Source organism: Oenanthe melanoleuca, chromosome Z (assembly GCF_029582105.1).
Source record: "Oenanthe melanoleuca isolate GR-GAL-2019-014 chromosome Z, OMel1.0, whole genome shotgun sequence".
In the NCBI taxonomy this organism is placed as follows: Eukaryota; Metazoa; Chordata; class Aves; order Passeriformes; family Muscicapidae; genus Oenanthe; species Oenanthe melanoleuca.
The window spans coordinates 60,326,646-60,349,546 of NC_079362.1; the positions used below are offsets into that span (position 1 = coordinate 60,326,646).

At 41.7% G+C, this 22,901-nt stretch overlaps 1 protein-coding gene across 1 annotated transcript; it reads right to left on the reverse strand.

Annotated features, from left to right (window-relative positions):
- Positions 1-13,966: 13,966 nt before the first annotated feature.
- On the reverse strand, positions 13,967-20,969 carry FST (follistatin). The gene is made up of 6 exons (XM_056514370.1): positions 20,511-20,969; positions 18,252-18,443; positions 17,642-17,860; positions 17,078-17,302; positions 15,807-16,037; positions 13,967-15,086 (listed from the first exon to the last, which is right to left on the reverse strand). The coding sequence occupies exons 1-6, from the start codon at positions 20,590-20,592 to the stop codon at positions 15,004-15,006; spliced, it is 1,032 nt and encodes a 343-aa protein (XP_056370345.1). The 5' UTR covers positions 20,593-20,969; the 3' UTR covers positions 13,967-15,003.
- Between the last annotated feature and the right edge of the window lie 1,932 nt (positions 20,970-22,901).

Below are 22,901 nucleotides of genomic sequence, written 5' to 3' on the forward strand. Positions count from 1 at the left end.
GGAAATTTATATTTCTTTGTAGTACCCTAGGTACTTGATGTTCCTTTCACCAATTCCTCATATTAGGTTTCCAGAATGAGAATACATTTACCATGTAACCTGTCCAAGAAAGACTTGAAGACCTCTTGAAAATTATACAGCAGCTAAAACACTACAGAATTATGGATTTTGAGTGCAAACTACAACCAAAAAAGGGTCCCTGTTAGCTAGCAGGATGTTATAGCAAGCTTTCGGAACTTCCATCTATTTAGTCTTATTTTTTTATGTATTTTTAAAAATATGTGTGCTTTTTTTTTAAATTTAAAGGTCATAATTTCTAGAGATGTCATTTCCATAGCAAAGCACTTCTTGATGGTATCTTTTAAACGTATACAAGCAGTTTAGACACCTTGATGTAAATAGAGATGATGTAAAAATTAGGAAACTGACCCACAAGTCCTTGTGTCTACAGGAAAATAGAACAGTCTTCTCTTCCTCCATGCATGGACCAAGTAAGTTAGATCAAAACTTAAAGTGATAACAAGAAAAATTCTTGACAGATGTCTTTAGTTGCTATTGGATCTGCTAGATTAATGAATGAATCTTAACAAACTCCTAAAATTAGCCTCAGAAATGCAACTATTTTGCAAGTCACTATTCTGTAGTTTTCTTGTGCCTTTCTAACTGGTTGCCTTTATATCTCTAAAGTTGGGATTTCACCGTTGCCAAGGCTCATTGCCCATTTCCTTTGTAGTAGAAATCTTATGTTAAAGTCATTAAAGTGCTGGTGGCTGTCTGAGACTCTCAAACAGTTCTACCCGAGTCAGAATGTTCTTCCAATAGGAAAATTAGAGGGCTTATCTTATTGCAAGAGAGTGGATTTTCAGAAGAACATCAGGCTTTGCACATATGAAGGGACTACAGCTCTGACAAGTGGAGGACTAATACTGCACGGAGCTCCTGGGCTGACTTGGGTGCTCAGATCAGGTGCAGATTTCTCCAGCTGTCATTGAAGTGAGGGCTCAGAAGCCATAACTTCACTAATTTCTATTTTGTTTGGGTTCCTTTCACCTCAGTGAATCAACTAGCTCTTTCTAACTAAGCCTGCAAAATCCTAATGAAGACAATGCAATTATCATACTCCTCTGAAGTAGCAAGGCAATAGCCTTGACTTTGCTTAGTTACTTCTGGAAAACTAGAGTGCTTTTTTTCCACAAGGATGCTCCAAACAGGTGACTTTTAATCAATTCCATGCCAGAATAAATGTCTGTGATTTAGCTCCTCTTATTTGCATCCTAGGATTAGTAGTCCATTTGGCTATTTTAATATGCTTTGTCATGAATTCTTACTTTCCCCTCTGCTTCTTTTTCTATTTTGATATTTGCTTTAACTTTGCAAAAATTTCTGTGATCTTTTCTAACAGAGCTTCATTATTTATTTCTATTCAGAAGGTTTGATAACCTGTTCTCATGCAGACAGATCAGTGACATACAAGAAAGGAAATGTGAATTATCTGCCCACATCCCACAGTGTAGATAGCATCTCAGACTGAGTTATGTACCTGGAATATTCCTAGTAATATCAAGAACCCATGAGGTGTGTCCAATAGCACTTCATTCTTTCTCATTCCTTGTTTTAGTCTGCCTAGCTATGTTTGTGCAGACAGCAGTTCTTTAATTTAAGGATGAAAGAAATTATTCTAAGCAATTTTTTACTAAAGTGTCTTTGCTCTTGAAGTAACATGTTGATTCCACATACCATTGAGACTGTATTATGTAGTTCATTACTCAGAATATCAAGACAGAATTGCCTAATAAGAGGAACATAAGACAAGATGATTTGCATAGCTCAGTTGAACTTCAGAGTTTGCATTTCTGAGCAGGAGAAAAAGCCAAGATTCCATAAGGCAACTACTTATTCCAAATCTGGCATTTCTCCTATTCAGAAACACAGATTGTGAAGTTCACTGAAGTGACTGAAATCAATCATTTTTTTTTCCTGAGTATTTTAATAACAAACACATTTTCTGTTTATTAGTGTTTTTCTTATATACTTTTTACATATTAAGATATTAATTGAGTATATTCACTTAACTGCTGTCTCTTTCCTGATTCTCCAAGAAAAATCTCTGTGATACATTTAAAGGAGTAAGGAACATAGTCAGGTTGATACATGCTTGACTTTGCTGGAAAATTAAGATGAATATCATGCACAGCTCATTTGTGGCTTTGTCTTATGTCATTCCATCAGTTGCAAGTTATACAAGTAGTTTCCAGAACCATAGAAATAAGGTGTTTCACACAGACAGTGTGTAAACCTGACCTGAAGATTGCGTTTGTGTGAATAAATTAAATGGACTCCTCTTTGAAGCCTCCTCTTTGTCTATATGGCTTTTCCTTCTGACTGTATTAACTGTATTCTTATTGGGGACTATCCTTGGCCTGTGCAGATCCTGGAAATACAGTTTTGAGTTGTAGAAGAGAGGTAGTTGGCCTGAGCCAGAAGTATACCGGGAACCTTGATAACAAATTCACGCTATGCTTGCACACCCATGCTGTGACGCTGACAAGCTTATCGATACAGCATTGCCAGATTTTGGTGTATCCCTGCCTGCCTTAGCATACTATCCAGGGTCCCTTTCTGGCTCTTAAGCCCCAGCCCAGCTCTCTGTGCTGAACTTGGTGGCTTCAGAACACGTGCCTTAGCATAAGTGGTGGAAGGGCAAAAACACCTCCTTCCTCAGCCTAGATTTATTTAGCGGCAGCAGTGCTGCTTTGCAACCTGGGGAGAGGAAAAAATAAATGCTATGGTGGATCTGTCAGACCTTCCTCATGAGCAACAGTTGTTACACGCCCTCTACTTTGTTGAGCCACTTGTTCCCCCATTGGAGGCTTTAGACAAAGATCTCATCCGTGATTTGCAGGTTTTGAGAAACCCACAAAACCTCTGAGGATTCAGTGCACAGTCTGCCTGAGATAAGACAGCACTGCAAGTGATTGTATGTGCAAATAATAACATTCATTAGTTTTCAATATCCAGATAATTTGTGCAAGCATTTTTCCATGAGTGGTTGAAAAACTGACTTTAAATATTTTGCTTTTCTTTAGTAAAGATGAAGATTTCACAGTGACAAACATATTCAACTCTTCTTCTGGGGATCACAAATGTCAAAATATTATGTTGTTTGAGGGGCTTTTTTGTTATTAACATCATCAGAACAAAGAGTAAGAACATAGGTTCTGGGCTTGATGCATGCTGTTGAGTATTTCACAAGACTATAATAAAAGATTATTTGATATGTTCTTATATGATTTGCTACTGCAGTGAAAAACAACTATTAAAACTTTATAAGCAGCTGTGGCTTACTTGCTCCTGCAAATAATCAAATTCTAAATAACAATTTGGTTTCTATGGTGCTTCAGAAAATGGTGTATTCTAGTCTGGTCTATACTTGATACACTTTACTGACATAATTATGTTTCCTAGCAATACAATTTTTTTTTTTTGTCATGATAACTATCCTTCACACTACCCTTTTAAAGATGTAGGCATGCTGACATTCTTGCTGATGATATGACTCTTGTTTCACTGCCAGAGAAAGAATATACCTTTAAAACATATTTACATAGATTAAGATAGAATTACCATTTCTAGATGAAGAGAATGATTTGCCCTATGTGGGACTAAGTGGAAGAGGTGTTCTTAAATGCAGATAAGACTTCAGTTTCATAGGACTGAACAGTTCTGAATAAAGTCCTCTCTGCTTGACAACAGCCTTGCTGACTCTAAATGGCTTTATCATGTTTTTCAATGTTTGTTTCTGTTTTGTTTCTTAAAATCCCCAAGTTCTTGCATAACATGATTGCTTCATAGAAGCCATATATTTCTAGTATTCATAGTTCTGGAGAAAAAACATGAAAATGGTTATACAGTTCCCACTTCTAACAGAGGAAATGGAAGGATCTGAAATATGCAGTTTTTAAAAATATGGTAAGCTTTAAATGAAGTTCCTTCTTTTGAAACCTAAAATTTTTAGTTTTTATTATAATAGCTTCTATAAATGTTATTTGCCTCAGTTAATTTTACGTGTTTGGATCTCAGTTGCCAAAATACTCAGACCAAAATTTAAGAACGTAATTTTTGATGGGGCAGTGTATATTAGAAGAGTGTGTTTTTCAGCTTTGGAGACTTCTGCTCAAAATTGTAGCTGATTTCAATAAGTATGCTTGTCTTTTTAAGATGTGTTTTGTGAATTAAAACTAGGGAGTTGTACTCTGTGCAGATACTGGTTAGTAACATTCCAAGACATGTAGATTTTGAATAAATTTCACAAGAATAAGATACCCCACCATTTTGTTAAAATAAACAGTGTCCATGAGCCTTCTCAGATGTAGTATCAAGAAGGGGCTTTCTGCCCATGTGTGACTGTACACATCTGCTAATTCAGAGATTTAAATGTGAAATCCAGCATTCAGGGACACCAGGTGGATATCTGATACTCTCTGAGGAATTTGTCCTTCATAAACCATTCTATGGATTATTCACAGCCATGCCTTTTTCCCTGATTGTGACATAAAAAATATGGATTAAGTATTTGTATCAATAATTAATCCTGGTATAAATCAATACAAGTTACTAATAAATGAGAAACAGAGACATATTGCTGCCAAAAATCAGCTGTTCATGCCTCTTCACTTACTGAAATGGCCTGCCACATATCATAATTTTTGTTACTGACTACAAAATATTTCTCTAGGTGAAAGTCAGAAATAATGTCCAGCTCCACAGTAAAAGCTGCAGTTGTGGCACAGTATCATTTTAGATTGAAATAAATATGCACAGAGCATATGAAATAAGGTGTAACTCTTTATGTCTACTTTCCATGACTCTTCAAAAGTGCTTACATGTTTAAGTGCCTAAGGGCTCAATTCACTTGTCCCCACATAGGGATCTTTTTCTATCTAGAATTCATTGGCTTATCAAAGCTCCCTTGGGGAGTGTCAGAAATTACACCCGAGCTATGGAAAAACTGTATCATTTGGGTACTGCAGCTGAAGACCAACAAGGATATTCTACAGCGCCTGAAGTGGCACTAAATTAATGTGTCCTGGCAACTAAACCTTCAAACCTTCACCAGTTTGGGCTGGATTCAATCTTAGGATCTGTTCTTGCAGAAGGTTTCTGTGCCACTTCTTCTAAGGAACGTCAGACTTCAGAGCGGTTATCCCTTTCTGTTGAGTATTTTTCTCAACACAGTAGCTCTTTTCTTAGCCAACACACTTGTTCCTTGCCCAAAGATTATATAAGTGGTGAAGGACAGCCCCCGTGCTCCCCAGTAACAAAGCAGAGTTCAAAAAAAGCCAAAGACTTTGCTCTATGCCACAATGATGATCTGGTGTTTTGATCATACTTACAAAGAATGGCGAAAGTGGGAGTGGTATTTTCTGGCCAAGGATTGTGAGGGAAGTAGTAACTTCTAGCTACTAATGGGTATTTTAAAGAAAATAGTGGGTGTGTCTTCACTGCGTTATGGGTTTTATCTTTTCAAGATGTAATACTCAAAATTATGAATTTAATTCTCAAATATCTCTTCATGTATCTGACGCATTTACTTGAATCTGTCAATAAATCAGTCAGAAATGAGACTTACCTCTGATAAATATAGGCACTGGTAAAACCATTGTCCCTCAGCAGTGATTAAACATACTGTCCACATAGGGGTCTCACCTAGTAGCATAACATCAGTGCTTCCCGAATTTTTTCCTTAGCAACCCTACTTCCAGGGTCACAACCCCACTTTCGTTTTCACTTCCAGGCTTGTGGGCCCCAAGTGGGGTCATGACCCTAACTTGGGAACTGTTCTATAACACATTGAAAAAATTAACATACCAGCCAGTAAATACATCAGCAAAACAAGCCTATCCAGTCTGCCCAAGACCCTGGTTGTCTGCCATCCCTACAGGCCTTACCTATTAAACATGGGGTTTCAAAACCATGTATCTACTTGCAAGCTCGCATCCTGCTTTGTGCATGTGTTACCATTGTCTTGTAGTCTTCCCCTGTGCTATTAGCTAAGTTTGGTGTTGACAAATATGTGCTAACACTTTTGAAAATATGACCTCCTTTTTCTTACTCATTCATATATTGAAGGTGCTGCTTAGATTTATTATTTGCACATAATAGAGTTCACAGTTATTGTGTGTCAGAAACAAGATCTGGAGAGTCTACTGCTCCCACAGCTGGAGCAGCACATATACATCTGGTAAAACTGCAGCATGAATTGTATTGTCCTTAGCAATTAATCACTTACACTGTATTCTATCGATTCTCCTCCTCCTTAACTCCTACTGGTCTTTACCTTCTTTTCTATTTCCTCATCTGCTTTCTGTTCTCCATTTCTTATGAGTCTCACATTCCATTTTTTAGCATCTTGTCCAGAAGTGCTGAGTCTGGATGTTGACATGCAAAAGTTTCTACTTGTCTTGTAGAGCATTCTAACACTACACTTCAAAGAGCTTTGCGTCAGTTGTGAAAGCACAAAGGTTAGCTGAAATCTCAGTATCTGCCTTTTACAGTGGAGAGATTATAACACAAGTTCCATTACCCACAGTCACCAAAAAGTCAGCGGCAAAGAAAAAAATGGATCTCCCATTCCATGTGGAGTATCATGGTGGACTCCAAGCAACATGGTTAGCATGATATACCAGTAGATGGCACCTCAGCATACATGGCCTTGCTCATGCATCTGAGGGTCTGATACAGCTGGCCTTCTGGTGTGTAGTTCTTCACATGCAAATTATACCACAATTTTCTTTCTTTTTTGTACATGTGGTCTTTGCACTTGTAGCTTTACTCCACCATTGTCTTTTTTTATTATTATTTTTATTTACCTTGCTGTAACACTTTCCTGTTACTTCTTCATTCCTCTCAATTTTAAATTTGCTATGTCTCATTTGAAAAAGAATAAAAAAAAATAAATAAACACTGCCCACCTAAAACAAAAACAAAACCGAAGAAAGAAAAACAAATCTACTAAGAGAAATATCACTCACTGCTTTTTTCAGAAAAAATATTGTGTAAATCCTGACTAGTTTGTTACGAAGGAGATCTGGTGGTGGTGAGTGGAAGCAACAAGGTTAATTCTCAAATGTTAAAGCCTCACCATGTTTTTTTTGCCACGTGAGGCGAAGAGTTCTCTGCTAACTTCCAGTGTGTCTGTGAAGCACACTGTATGTATTCAATTGTGTATGTTAGACTACACTTGCTGCACACAGGCTGTGGCTACACACTTCAGGTTCTGGGGTTTTTTTCCAGATAGGAAATCAGGATTTTGTTTTGGGCTTCTGTTGTGAGCCATGACTGGGTTTTGCCCCATCAACCCATGTGTTGCTGCTTGCCATGTTGCTGACAGTGACAGGTGCCTTTCAATTAAGGCTGAAGTTCCATCAGAGCCTGCAAGTGGAGAATGCTGGGGAGATTAATAAATGAATTGTCACAGCTTCCAGGCTTGCTGGGTTGAGAAGTACATGAACTCTCAATTTTGTGCGCTGTGTAAATTTGGAGCTCCAGCTCTGTATATTTAGAGGGATGGGCTCAATCTCTTTTCTCTTTCTCTTAAAAAGAAAGAAAAGCCTTAAGGTTGAGGTCCAAACATGGAAATACTCATTATTTGTATATATTCAATGTAACTAATTTTAGGCTTTTTGCAGTTTGGCTGGAGTCACCTTTTGAAACAAGGATTTTAATTGATCTGACTAAAACACTGTAGGTGGGAAAAGATTATGGAAAACATCCCTGAAGGGCTTTATTTACTTGCTCCAGTGGGCATTATCTATTATATTTCCAAGTGTCTTGTCTTGGACTTGGTTTTTTTTTGGTTTTTCTTGCTGTCTTGACCAATCTAGCTGGTACTAGTTATTGTCTCTTTGAGAATTATTGCCACTACTTAAAAAAAAAAAATTGCAAATCTGAACAATAGCATCATTTTAAGCTGCATTTTAACTGTTTGTCTCTTTCATTTTAATTACTTGTTTTCACTTAAAAATATAGAAATTTCATGCATTTTCTTACATTTTGTCTACTACACATTCTATGCACAGAGTAAATATTCTAAGTATAGGTGCCACTTTGCTTGAACAGTAAACTCACTAAACTCTGTGGGAAAATAGCATTTATTGGAAATGTTAGAGTCACTTAATATAATGGAAAGACATATTAGAGAAGCAACATTCTACATTCCTACTGGTAGTTGCATCCTAGATCTGTTGTGATGTGGTTCCTCCTTCAAGGTTTCTTGAGGGAATTATTTCTTTTAACTGGACATTCCTTGCTGATTTTGGAGTCTGTATGAGTTGGGGGTAGGTGGGCATGCCTTTTCATAGTATCATAGGATAATCCAACCTGGAAAGGTTGTCAGAAGATCATCTTCTGGATTATGCTAATGGGGAAATTTTCTTTTCCTTAAACCTTGTGTGAACTTCTCTTGCTTCAGGTTATGCACACCTTGTCCTGCTACACATGCTGCTACAGAAAGCCTGGAACTTTCCACACAATGACCTGATTGTAGGTGGAAAAGGCTGATCTGAGGTGCTTCTTTTCTCCAGGCAGAAGCAGTTCCATAACTCAGGGCCAGTGATCCTTGCAGAACTCCATTGTCATCCGAGCAACCTGTCTCCTTTATCCAATGACTTGCATTATTACCTATCTCTCTTTTCTATGGGCCTATGACCTTTTTTTAGCAATTCTTCTAAATCAGAAATGAGATTCAAGCACATTTTAGTACCTTTGGTTGCCATCCACCAACATCAACCTCATAGTTTCAGGTGCCTCTTAAAATATGAAGGTACTTTGAAATTAAAACAAGTATATTACATGAAGATCTGCAAAAGATTATAGAAACACTGTTACCTGAGTAAGAATATTTCAAATTGCTTGAAAAATTGCTTGGAAAATTTATTAAAACTGTATCTAAACTGTATGTAAACTTCTTATGTAAAACTTTTTGCATATAACCATGATACGCTTGGTAGCAATGTTCTTTTTTTAAAAATAATACTTTTGCTGTGGATCTCTAAAATGCTATTACATTTACCAATTAATTAATAATTAATTTTTAAATAATTCAAAGTTTTAACATATTCAGTTTTCTGTTTTTAATAGTTCAAAAATCTTTCAAAACAGATGGCTAAAATTTGGGTCTGGAATATGCATACTATGGTTTCATTTTAAGAAGTTCTGAGTATCTGTAGAACTCCCTGATACAGTAGGAGGTTCAGGTATTACTGAGTGGCACTGACGGAAATTCAGGAGCCTTTATGCATTCAAATCTACTTCAGTACCTTGATAGACCATTGTCCTGTAGCATCTAGGACATCTGATGGGCTGTTACCAAAGTCCATACTTCTTTCTCAGTTTTCTGACACATTAGCATCCTTCAATCCCATGGTGAAATTGACCAAGTCCATGTCAAGATTAGAGGATTAAAATAATGTAGTTGTGAGTGACAGAACATGAGCCAGACCTGTGGGTTTAACTCCAAATCAGTCTCTGAACCGAACACTATGGCTTGCACCTCTTATTTTTCTCCACACTGTCATAATTTCATTGGCCAGACTGTTTAGAAGTAACAAATGCATGTGAATTATACAGATATCCCAAATGATTATGACAAAAATCCAGCCACAGTTTCTATTATGCATTTATGTCTATCAGGACAAAGAAAAAGTAAAAAAATATTAAAGAGTTAACTTGTGAAAATTGTTCTTCATATACTACCTGCAAAACTCATGCTGCCACAGAGGGTCAGGCAGGCCTTGGAATTATACTAACATCAAACAAAAAATGTAATTGTTTTATATTCAGGGAGTTAAGAATTTCACATCTGATGCCATGTGAATGCCTTGGTCTATGTGCAAATGCTATGCTTCACCAGAAAGCATGGAATCCTAATTCTTCAAAGAGATAAGATACAGATGTTTCTGTGCTGGTGATTCATCGTGTAGTAAAATGTCACTGGAGAATGGCATGGCATACTGAAATTTAATTTCACCTGATTTGCATTTGGAGGGAAAGGAAATATTTTCATGAAAGAAAAAAAAAGGAAAGAAAGAAAGTGATGGAAAAAGGAAATGAAAGAAATAACAGCTGTTTAAAATTTATAGTGAGACTTGGAATGTAGCCTTATTTGATGTGTATTGCAGGGAGAAGGCAAGCAAAGAGGTAAAGGTGCAAAAGAGGTCTGTAGTACTATTCTTAAGGCTGTCAGAAGAATGCAGCTATCAGAAATGCATTCGAGTGTGACTGAAATTGAGTATACTCTTTTGCCTGTGTTGCACAGACAAATACATTTGGGAACCAGGGCTTTATAGGCAATATTTGTATTGTTCAAATACCTCAAGCTAAGTCTCTTAGAATTAAGGTGAATTTTTTTAGTGCCAGAATGTGGGGTTCTGTTTTCAAACACATGCATTCTGCTCCAAGTTACTTTGTCTGCATTTGTGGATGGAGTTCACAGACCTGGGATTCAGTAAAAAAGTATGCTCCATGGTGATCCAGGAGTTTCAGAAATGTGATTTATTGCAAGGGGAATATGTATGCCAGACAATACAAAACACTGAAGAGAAAGATGTTTCTGAAAATTTATTTCTCTTCTGGCTTTAGGAGCTTTTCCACATAGCTTCAGAGTCTTATAGCTTTCTGTACTTTAACATCCTGACATCTTTCTTTCTTCATTTAAACAACAGCCAGGTAGCCTGTGCATTAAGAGAAGTAGCAAAACAAAACATAACAAAACAAATACACACACATGCATGTGCATACTCAACTCCCATTCTTTAGACTGAGGGAATAAAAATCACATTTCCACTTTGCAAAAAGTTCCCCATATAGAAGCCTCAAAGACATGAAGATAAAAGTAAAGCCTCTCACTCTTGTTTTAACTATGACTCAATGTAGAAAAAGATTTGAGATTTGAAATCTTGATTTGAGATTTGTAATCTTAAAGCAGAGAGTTAAGCATGATTTCATAGCTCAAGGATGGAAGCACTTACCTGCTGGGGAAAGGAGGAAGGGAAGCAACCTGGATTCTGGCTCCTGCTTCAAGCACTATTTATGCATGTTACTTAATCACAAATGCAAAATGTGTAGGCAGCCCCTGGGGCAATGACCCAGGACTTCCTCTTCAAAAGGAGCACCTATTAGGGTTGCAAATTATCCTCTCTCGTTGAATCTTGCTTCCTGTCCAATACAGAAGCATGGCTTCAGCTGGCATGACAGGCAGTTCTCCAGCCTGAACCTCACCTTGAGTTGGTGCTGGATGCACTCTTGGGAGATGTGGGAAAGATCTCCTCAGAAACAGACTGGCAGTGAACCTGCATCTCCCAATTTGAGAACAAGTACCTTATCTACAAGTATGATATTATGTAAAATGTTGGCTGTTGTGCTTCCACAACCTCTGGATGTGTTTCTGGGAGAAAGTCTCGGGGCCTGTTGTGATTCATGACGAGGTTGGTCTATGGTAGGCATGCTCAGAAGATGCTTACTCCCAAGCCTCTCAGGATATGCCACACCTGTACATCACAATCAGGCTTTGGTGCAAGGTAGGTTTCAAGATTTTCAGCTGTATGGAAATAGCAGTAGCAATGAGAGATGCGGTATCAGAACTTTTAAATAATTTTATCAGCAAAAACCTGATGAAGATTTTTGTGGCCATTTAGCATACATGTGCTTGTGTAAATATATCTTCTTGGAATTTTTGTTTCTCTTTTGAATTTGTCCATTGGTGGTTCTCTCAAAGTTATTTTATGAACCAACAGCAGAACATAAAACTAGAACCCAGAAATCCTGCTCTGCTACAGTCTCTCTATAAGACATGTAAATATATTTACAATTAAAACCAGTATTTTAATGTTGTTGTTTTTTTGGAAATGAAGTTGCTGGCACCTAATTGAATATAAGAAAAATCTTCTCTCATGGTCGCTATATCTATTAAACAGGTTGTTTCTCTGTTACTGAAATGTATTTATGAGTTCCTTGAGAGACTTTCGAATAGATTATTTTTCCAGAGCTTTGTTCTCCTGGCCCCTGTTCTCTTTTATTCTGGGTTCCATATCCTCAGGAGACCAAAATCCTACATGCCTTGCTCTACTCACCATATACTTCCTTCCAAAGAGACTATTTTCTAAATGAGGTAACAGGAGGTAATGTGAGGTAACAGAAAGGTAATATTTTTGCTATTACTGTGGATAAAATATTATAAATCCATGCTTGTAGTTTTTTATATTCAGATTTTTGCTTTGGAAAATGCTAAACAATCAATAACAGATTAGAATTTTATATATAGTAAAAAATATACAGAAGACTATAGAAGGAAAAATCTTCAAATATTTGTATGTAAACAAAAAGGGTAACTTAACTTTACTCAGACCTCAGTTCAGAAAAGTACTTTGATTATCACTGAGTAACATGCATATGTACATTTTTAAGTTTTATGTAATATAATAGAGAATTTTTTGTATGTAGGACCTTATTTGTGATAACACCATGACCGGTAGCACTGAATGGGATTTTGATTCCTGTTGTGCTTATGCAGGTTACCTTTACTCAATTCACTGTATTAGAAGCCAGTCTCAAATAATGTCCAGCCTTAATACAGGTTGACCAAAAAGAACTTCTAAATTAGACATCCTTTTGGGAGAAAAATAATATCCATGTGATAGGGTACTCTTTGATTGTTTGTTGGATTTCTTTTTTTTTCTTCGCTATTTATTACGCATCTTGAGTTTGAGCGAGTAGATCCTGTTTTGTTTTTTTGTATTGGTCATCTAAATGGATCCAAAGCATAGCAAAAATTCAAATGTATATTAAAATTCTCCTAGAAATATGAAAGCAAAAGATGTCTAAAAAAAGTGTGGGGCAGCAGAGAGAAGGGTTGTCATCCACTGGGATATGGACAGACTTGAGAGGTGGGACCATGCAAACCCCAGGGATTTCAGCAAGGCCAAGTGCAGGTCCTGCACCTGTGCTGGGGCCATCCCAGACACACCCACAGGCTGGGCACAGAAGTGATTGAGAGCAGCCCTGTGGGGAAGGACTTGGGGGTGGTGGCTGATGGAAAACTCACCATGAGCCAGCAGTGAGTGCTCCCAGCCCAGAAAGCCAAGGGAATCCTGGCTGCATCCAAAGCAGCATTGGCCAGCAGATTGAGGGAGGGGATTGTGCTGCTCTGCTCTGCTGAGATCCCACCTGGAGCACTGCATCCAGCCCTGGGGTCCTCAACATAGGAGAGACACAGAACTACTGGAGCAAGTCCAGAGGAGGGTCATGGGGTTTATAAGATGACTGGACGATGTCTCCTATGAAAACAGGCTGCAAAAGTTGGGGCTGTTCAGCCTGGAGAAGAGAAGGTTGTGTGGGGGCCTCAGACACAGTGTCTGAAGGGGCCTACAGGGAAACTGGAGAGGGATTCTCTGACAGGAGCTGGAGTGACAGGGCAAGGAGGAATGGGAACACACTGAAAGAGGAGAAGTTAAGACTAGGTATTAGGAAGAAATTCTTTACTATGAGGGTGGTGGAATATTGGAACTATTGCCCAGAGAAGCCGTGGATGCCCAATCACTGGCAGTGTTCATGGCCAGATTGGATGGGGCAATGAGCAACTTGGTCTAGTGGAAGATGTCCCTGCCCATCTTCCAGGAGAAGGGGAGTTGAAATGAGGTGATCTTAAGGTCTCTTCTAACCCCAAACATTTTGTGATTCTATGAAATTACAAACTTCTTACTGAGAGGATTGAGAGTGGAACAAAAATGGCAAATCTATTCTCTTGTATCACTGTACTTAAACAGTAATGAACTGGAAACATTGTCCATATCTGAAAAGAGGGTTTCTTATATCAATATAAGCTGAGAGCTTTGGCCTTAACTGGTGTTGCATGGTGCAAAAGAATCCAGAGGACCAAAACCATTCTGAATGAAGGACAGAGGACTGCCTCTAGGGAAAATTCCACTTTTTATTTTTTTTTTCACTCATCATTTATTTACAAATACACATTATAACTTTTTATATACATTGCACATTTACATGGTAGAAAAGTACAAAACTATATATTTAAATGAATTTATATTTAACTCGCCATGTTTGAAAATATAAAATTGCATCAGAAAAAAAGTATTATGAAAAGCAAGAAACTTGAACTGATAAAGCTTTGATATAACTTTTAGCAACACACTGATTGAGAAAGAAAACTTTGAAAGTGGTACTGCAAGACCATCTTAAAGGAAACACCTGATAAAACTCTTATGCATGTTACAAAGAAAAAAAACAATAAAAATAAAATAAAATCTTTACTCCTACTACAGTTAGGCCTGTAGCTGTTATCAAACTTCACAATCCAATTTCTTTGGGTTCAAAATTTGTATAATACAGTATAAACTCTCAGTACACTGAGATAATTTCAGTACACAATGTAATCAGAACTAGAGAAAATGAAGTGTAAGTAGTTTCCTTAAAGATTGCCTCACTGCACCTTGAAAGTATACTTAAGTCAGTTACAACGCCTTTTGGTCAGTCAAGATTCCTTGTAAACAAAAACACAGGGATCTTTTATGCACAGAACTGGTGATAAGAAAATCCAATAAATAAACATAACAGAAGTTGACATGCAAGTTTTTTAAAGTGGAAAAGAGTTAACATCAGTGAAACAAAGAAATGAGATCATGTGGGTAGGCTCTAAGGAATGGACTTTCATAGTTCACAAGATAAAAGAAAAGCTTTACTTTACAAGCAAGAGACCTCACAATAAATAACACTGCTCTTCCCGTAACGAATAAATTTCTTCAAAAAACAAGGTGTACGGTCAACCAGACATTTTATGTATAAATTATAAAACATGACACAGTATAAATAAATGTCTACGAGACTCAACTATATGTATTCTTTTTTTTCTCCCCAAAATAAATAAGCATACACTTATTTACAGTACGGACATTGATTTTGTGCCCAATGGCTGTTCCAATAGTGATGGAGGTTTTACCACTCTAGAATGGAAGATATAGGAAAGCTGTAGTCCTGGTCTTCATCTTCCTCTTCATCCTCTGGGTCTTCATTAATTGCTATATGGGGGAATACAGGGGAGCTGTTGTTTAAATAAGGACAACAACAGCGCAGAAGCAGCTCAGTGCATGTTTTGAAAGCCCTCTGAACAGCCATAATACAGCGTTGCATTTTATGCGACTTGTAGTGAGATGCTCTTTGGCATCATCTGTTATGCAATAAAGTTTTTTACACATAATCTATGAAGTCATAACTGCAGAAAGTTCTGAAGAATCAATGGCTCAGGTTTTATTGGCAGATTCCTGAAATCAAATAAAAAGCGCTCTGGTGTTTTAGTTTAGTTGCTTTGTGTCCTTCATTCAGAGTTAGTAGAGGCAACTGTGCTAAACCAGGTGCCATGTGCTACCTTTAAGCTTGTTGTTTTGGACCGAGTTAAGAGTTTATCCAGGTGTTAATAAAGCAATCAGCAAAGCACACAAGAGCAGACAAAGTACAAAAAAAGTCACTAGAATTACACTCCTCGGGCAACCCCTTTCTGATAGAATGGCTTGTCCTTGGAACATCCCCAAAAAAACTCCAACTTGAAGGCCAGCTCGTTGTTGGAGATCTATTGCATTTTATCAGCAACCAAAGTGTGTGCGTGAAAGATAGATACTTATATTCTACTGTACCTTGAATCAATAAATCAAGCTTTCTTATGTTTAAAGATGTAAGTCTTCATTACCTACGTATCGCCTTCAGAAGCCTTAAGTGTCTGCAGAGTTAAAAATCTCACTTACAGTTGCAAGATCCAGAGTGCTTAACTTCTAGAAGCACACCCATGGAGCAAGCTGCCTCTTTCATGGCACACTCGCTTGGGTAAGTTGTGTTATCGCTGGCACACACTGCTTCTTCTGACTTGCTTTCAGGGCATAGCTCATCACAGAGGGCACACCGACCTCTGCCAACCTTAAAATCCCACAGGCATTTCTTCCCAGCACTGCATTGAATGTCTTCACAGGATTTGGCTTCTAAAAATGCACACAGAATACTAGAGGTAAGTGAAAAGACAAAGCAAAAAAGCAACACAAAGACAAGCACCCCTCAAAAGCTCCCTTTCCCCTTGTGAACTGTGAAGAAAGAAAGCTCAGATGTAGTAGATGTGATGATACTTGCTGATTTTGCTCAAGCAAGTATTCCCTTGGACAGCAGTGCCTGTCTATATGTGGGGGAGGAAAGATAGCTATGCCAGCAAAGCTTGGCCCTGGGAATACAGAATTACATTTGCCTATTGTACATGACTTTGCTGCTCCATTTCATGTCAGTGGAAATTTGGCTCTCCAAATTAGCAGTAAATGCAGGATTTGTCAACAGGTCTAGCATTTCTAAATCTATTATTTTTAAACTAACCCACAGAGAGCAGTTGTCTACAAGATTTGAAAGGGAATTCACCACAACCTATGCCAACTGAAAGCAACCTGAGATTCCCCCAGATTCCCCCAGCAGTTTTGGGGAGCAGAGGCTGCCCTGCAGGTGCTTCATTGTAATACACTGCACTATCAGTCCTTTCTGGAATCACTCACAACACAGAATGTCAGGTTGCACAGAAATTATTTGCCTGTCTTCACCTACTCACTGTCTCCAAATCCCACAATTATTTCTAAAGAGGAAAAAGTGATCAGATGTTTTCAATTAAGTTAACATACTTTGCCAGGACCATTTGAAGACAATTGTTTCCAGGAATACAGACCCACTGAATATGGTGACCTTCTTACATTGTAACCATCTCATCATCTATTTCAGGGAGGTTACTTCTCCACTAGGTGCTAATGTCAGCACCCGGAGCCCTAGCAGGATCAGGCCTCCTTCTCCCTCATCCCTACTCCAGTCTTTCCCAGGACTAAGTTCACCCTGACTCTCCTTTTCTGGGACGGGAGTACTAACCCAAGCTGCTGAAGTCTCTCTGCCTCTCCAGCACTAATTACATCCATCCAGTTACACACGCTGGATACTCTGAAAAAGGTAATTGAGGAAGCTCCCCCCACACTCAGTTTCCTCCAAAGATACTTACTGACGCATTTTCCTTCATAGGCTAATCCAATGGATCTTCCCAGGAGGCAGGTGGCTTTCCTGAGGTGGCAGGCACTGGCGTAGGTTATGCCGTCATTCCCGCAGAGGTACTGCTCAGGAGAGGTAGGCTCTGGACAAATTCGATTACATGTCACACAGTAGGCATTGTTGGTTTGGTCAACCACGCATGTGGAGCTGCCTGGGCACAAGACATCCCTGCAGGTCTCTGAAATACAGACAGAATCACAGGGATTAGTAGAAGATACCAGGATCCCAGTGAGGAGCATATAGGTGACAAGAGCAAATGCTCAGATAAAAGCCTCCAGAGGCTCTTGCCGTTTAAGGGGTGCTGGAGGGTGCCTTCCAATGGCAGGGCAGCTGTGTGAACACACGTGCTGCAAGACTATGGGGAGCTCTCAGTTCAGCTACATCCTTCTCTACTGAGCATGGTCTAGCTCTCTCCCAACCTTGTTCCTGTCAGGAAGTGCAACCAACATCTCCTCCCTACTCTTAGACAGACACCCTTTGGCATTTGAGGGAGATTGGATTAGATTTGCAAACCTACTTTTGCATTTGCCCTGATACTGGACTTCAAGTTCGGGCTGTTCTTTACATCTGGCTTTGAGAAGGGCGCACTCGTTCCTGTAGGTTTTCCCATCTAAGCCACACACGGGGCCTTTCCAAGTGATATTAGAGCAATCCGGAGCACAAACACACCGAGGTTTATTCTTCTTGTTCATTTTACATTTCTTCCCGGGTCCACAGTCCACATTCTCGCATGTTTCTGATGGAAGGAAAGAGGCACCACTTTAGTACCAAGTGTGCAGAACAGACCTGGTGTCAAAACTGCTTGAAGAAAAAAAAGACACTGTGAACCCAGAGCACAGATCAAAACCACCGTCCCCTCCCATTCCAGGACACACCGCTCGAGGTAAATTCCCTCCGCCAGTGAGGGCAGGGGGGAGAGAGGGTGTCTCCCCTCCTCGTGATGTGCAGAGCAGAAATGGGTGTCCCCTCCGCGATCCCTGGTACGAGACACCCCTCAAAACCCCGACGAGGAAAGAAGCGAGAGGAAGAGCTGCCCCCTTCCAATCCCCTCCCTGCTCCTCCTTCCCCAGACCAGCCCCTGCCGGAGCCGCTCCTCAGCAGAGAGCAGCTCGCCAGCACCCCCTCACCTTTGCACGGGATGCAGTTTGGGGCTCCCCCATTAAAAATCATCCACTTAAAAAGCGTGTTGTCGTTGACGTCCTCCGCCGTCCACGACGTGGTCAGGCGGCCGCTCTTGCAGCACTCCTCCTTGCTGAGGTCGGTTTTGTAGAGGACCTGGCAGCGCCCGTTCCGCGCCTGCCGGAGCCAGCAGTTCCCAGCTGTGGGGCGGGGGGCGGGGGGGACACCCAGACGGATCAGTGGCGGCCACCAGTGACCCAGACACAGCACGTGCGCCTTGCCGTGACTTTTACTAGACTGTTTCCTTTTATTAGTCCCGTTTCATAACCCGCAGCTACTACGGCCCATTTGGAAACGCAGTTTAAAAAACAAACAAACCCTCCCCCCTACCAAAACCCAACCAAACAAAAAAAATCCCCCCCAAAACCGCAAAAGAACTAAAAAACCTAAACCAAGAAAACAACAAAACAAAATCCAAAGCAAAACAAAACAAAACAAAATGAAAAGAAAGAAGAAACCCAACCAAAACAGAACGAGAGTTTTTGGAGGTATTTATTCCATATGTAGAGCAGAAGGAGCACTGCCGACACGTGACAGAGGCTTGAAAAGGATGTGCATTTAAAAGGGAATAAAAGAAAATCGCGCTTGCAAATTCCTTCCTCCTCCCCCTGCCCTCTCCTCCTCACCGCGGCAGCACAGCAGCATTGTTTTAGTGCCGCACAGTTTCACTCCCAGCCCATTTTGCAATCTGCACGAATTGGGAACATTTGCTGTTCGTGAAGTCTTTCGAAATCTCCAAGTTTTGCTGTTTCTATTAACAAATGACTCCTTCACTAAAATAATTCAGCAGAGTTCCAAAAAAAAGTGAGCAAAGTACATAAAATACAAGGACACTTTGTGTAGGAGGTCCCTATAGAGTTTTAAAAATCGATCAAGCTGGAAAAGTTATAGGTGCCATATCTCCTACAAACATTTCAGAGGAAAGTACACTGTCCTTACACCGGATAGAGTGGGTTTTCTTGGGGTTATTTTTTGCCTTTTTTACCCCTCTAGTATCCCTGTTTTTTGTGGAGTAAAGCCAAGAACATTAGTCCAAGCAACTCCCCCTGTTTCAGCTGAAGCATTTTGGTTGGGATGAGTCTCTCGTGAATAACCAATGTGACTTCTCCAGCAACTCAATACCAATTGATTCTGCTGCTAATCCAGCCAGGGCTCGATCCTGCCTCCTTACTCCGATGGGAATGTACCGCAGCGACGGGTCAGGATCGGCCAGCGGAGATGTCGCTGGACGCGGGGGAAGATTGCCCCCCCCCCACCCCCCCGCTAAAAGTCATTGAACAAACAATGCCCTTAAAAAAACCAAAAAATTTAAATAAAAAAATTAAAAAAAAAAAAAAAAATTTAAAAAAAAAAAAAAAAAAAAAAAAGAAGAAGAAAGTTTTGCATCTTACCGCTGCCTACGTTAGATTAATTTATACTCTATATCAGTACTGGGGTGGGAAAAAGAAAATAATTAATTATAAAAGAAGCAATGGCAAGACCTCCAGGTTGTGGCTGGAACATGGTCAAGAAAAGGGAAAAAGCTCCCAAACTAAAAATCAATATTCCCTTGTGTCGAAAGAGGGCTCTTAAGAGTTGTCAGTATCAGGTACGGGTTTGTTTTGTTCGCACGAGGAAGAAAAAAAACAAACCAGCCACCAACTTATTTAAGCATACTCTTCAGTGCAGGAGAATTTACAACGCTGATATTTACTTAGCACACCAGGAAAAAAAAAAAAAAAAAAAAAAAAAAAAAAGTCTAGGAAGGAGGAGAGGAGGAAATCCCAATATTAAAGTCAGTAAAATGACCACTTATTGGTTTCTAAAATGTCAGCTGTAATCGTGGGGTTCTCCATCACCATCTCTCCTTCAGTCATTCAGGACAGATAAAAATCTGAACTAAATTACCAACAAACTTTGAGCATTCATTCGTGAGCCGAGACTGGGAAAGTTCACTCACGATGCTGTTCATCATTCATGCTGCATGATAACAATAAAAAACAAGAAACATCCTATCTGTCCTCTGTGCCTTTGCAGAGCAGTGCGAAGAACCGATCAAAAAGGGATCTAAATGACACCTCTGCAGTTCACTACAAAGCCCACAGTTAACTTCTGTTCTGGTGGACCTTGGAGAGAGGCGTTTAACACCGCAAGCAAACTAAACCGAAAGACAGAAAACTATAGTAATAATAAAGAAACATATCTGCGAATAAACAGTCTGGTCTTACCCTGCACTGTGTGATCTTCCATGAAGTGGCACAGAAACATCAGGATTAAGAGCATGCCCGGGTGGATTCTCTGATTTAACATCCTCAGTATAGCAGGGAGTGAGAGAGACGCAGAGACAGCGTGAGGGGGAGTAGGGAGAGGGAGCGAGCACTAGCCAGCCTGCTTATGATCGCTCTATTGAATGAACGTCAGGCTCTGAATGCAGTCTCTCTTTAAATCTATACGGGGGTCCTAGCTGTCTGCGGTGGGCGGTCTCCTAATGTGTGTGTGTGTCTGCTCGGGGGTGGGGAGATTTAAAAAGTTCAGTGTGAATCAGGTGACATTTTCCACCTTCTGGAAACCCTCTCCAATTATCCGCTCTAGGTGCACGCACACACAGGCGCGCACCCGCGCAGCGCTGAGCGGCGGAGCCGCCGGCGGCGGCAGCGGCGGGAGCGGCCCCGGCCCCGGCCCCGCAAGCGCCACGGGGGGCTGGGGACCCGCGGGGGGTCGCGGCCGCCCCAGGGACGCCCCGGCCCCGTCGCTGGCTGCGGTGCTGCCGGGGCGCGGCGCGGAGCGGCGCCCGCCCGCCCGCCCGCAGTCGGCTCCGCGGGCGCGGTCCCGCGCGGGGCGGCTGCGGACGATACATCCCACTCCCCGCAGCTCCGGCGGGCGGGCGGACGGACCGCTCGGCCCAAGGAAACCCCAAACCCCGATCGACCAGCCCCAGACCTGAAAAAAAACAAAATCCCCAAAAGACAGAACCGGCTAAAAGTTTAATACCTAGGGCCGTTCCCGGGTGATAGGCTTTTCACTGGGAGAGCCCGGGAGGACGAGACGGGAACGGGGGCGACGTAGGCGGTCTCCTTTCAGAATCAGAGAGATTGCAACATCGATAATGAACTTCTAGGGCACTAGTTTATTAAGCACAGTCTGGCATTATTCTCCCCTTAGAAAAGTTGGCGGTCTCTCATTTATAACATTTTTTGGCACCGCTGAATGAAACTGAGTAGGCGATATTTCCTTTTATACAAAACGATTACTTAACGGAAAATGGTATTGTTTATTCAAAAGCTGCCTTTTAAATTTCGATTCTTTCGCTTTTCTGAGCCACCAAAGCACAACAGACTGCGAAGTATGCAGACAGGAATGCCCGGACAGTGCCGGGTCAGGGGCCGGTGCGCCGCAGCCGCCCGCGCCCTCCGCCCGGCCCTCCCCACACCCCTCCTCCCGCTCCCGCCCCCCGCCACCCCCTCCCGACTGCCCCCTCCCCACAACTGCAAATAACTCAGTGATAACAGATTTTTTTCCACCAACTGCAGGAGATAGTGCTAATCTTTTAATAAAAGATCCCATTACAATGGGATCTGTCTGGACAGACTATAATAGATCCAGAAATACAGCCGTGCTAATATTAGAAGACAGTTGTTTGGGTGCCTCAGGCCGGGCCCTGGTCCCGCTTTGAAAGTGGGCATGAATCACAATGTCCCTCGGTACCACCTGCGGTCACACGCATTAAGGAGCAGACTGGTAAATGATTGACCTCGCTGCATTTTTTTTGTTGTTGTTGTTGGTTTTTTTTTTTTTTGTTTGTTTGTTTGTTTGTTTTTTCTTGTTTGTTGGGTTTTTAAAAATTACTGTTATGATCCTCGTCCTGAGCATCGAGCGGGAATTTTGAGCGCTTCAGAAGCTGCGGGCTTCAGAAACTCCACATCCTATTTAATCTTTTCCCAAATTGGTGCCACTCTCCCCTGCCCCCCGCCCCTGCTGCCGGAGCCGCGCTCATGCGGGGGTGCGTAGTGCCCTCTAACGGCGGCGGCGCGCAGCGGCAGCGCCGAGCGCCCCTGCCCCGAGAGCCTTCTCTACCTCGAGAGACGCCCCTGCCCCGAGAGCCCCTGCCCCGAAAGCCCCTGCCCCGAGAGCCTTCTCTACCTCGAGAGACGCCCCTGCCCCGAGAGCCCCTGCCCCGAAAGCCTTCTCTACCTCGAGAGCCGCCCCTGCCCCGAGAGCCGCCCCTGCCCCGAGCGCCCCTGCCCGAGAGCCTTCTCTACCTCGAGAGACGCCCCTGCCCCGAGAGCCCCTGCCCCGAGAGCCTTCTCTACCTCGAGAGACGCCCCTGCCCCGAGAGCCTTCTCTACCCCGAGAGCCGCCCCTGCCCCGAGCGCCGTCTCTACCTCGAGAGACGCCCCTACTCCGAGAGCCGCCCCTGCCCCCGAGCCGCCCCTACCCCCGAGCGCCCCTAACCCCGAGCCGCCCCTGCCCCCGAGCGCCCCTTCCCCGAGCCGCCCCTACCCCCGAGCGCCCCTTCCCCGAGCCGCCCCTGCCCCCGCGTCCCTGCCCCCGAGCCGCCCCTGCCGCGCCGGGGCCGGGGCCGGGGCCGGGGCCGGGCTGAGCCGGAGCCCGCCCGCAAG

Coding starts and splice junctions, on each gene's coding strand:
- FST (XM_056514370.1), bottom strand. CDS start 20,592: ATGTTAAATCAGAGAATCCACCCGGGCATGCTCTTAATCCTGATGTTT. Junction 17,303..17,641: donor GTATCAGGGCAAATGCAAAA/GTAGGTTTGCAA, acceptor TCTGTATTTCAG/AGACCTGCAGGGATGTCTTG. Junction 16,038..17,077: donor CTATGAAGGAAAATGCGTCA/GTAAGTATCTTT, acceptor GTGCATTTTTAG/AAGCCAAATCCTGTGAAGAC.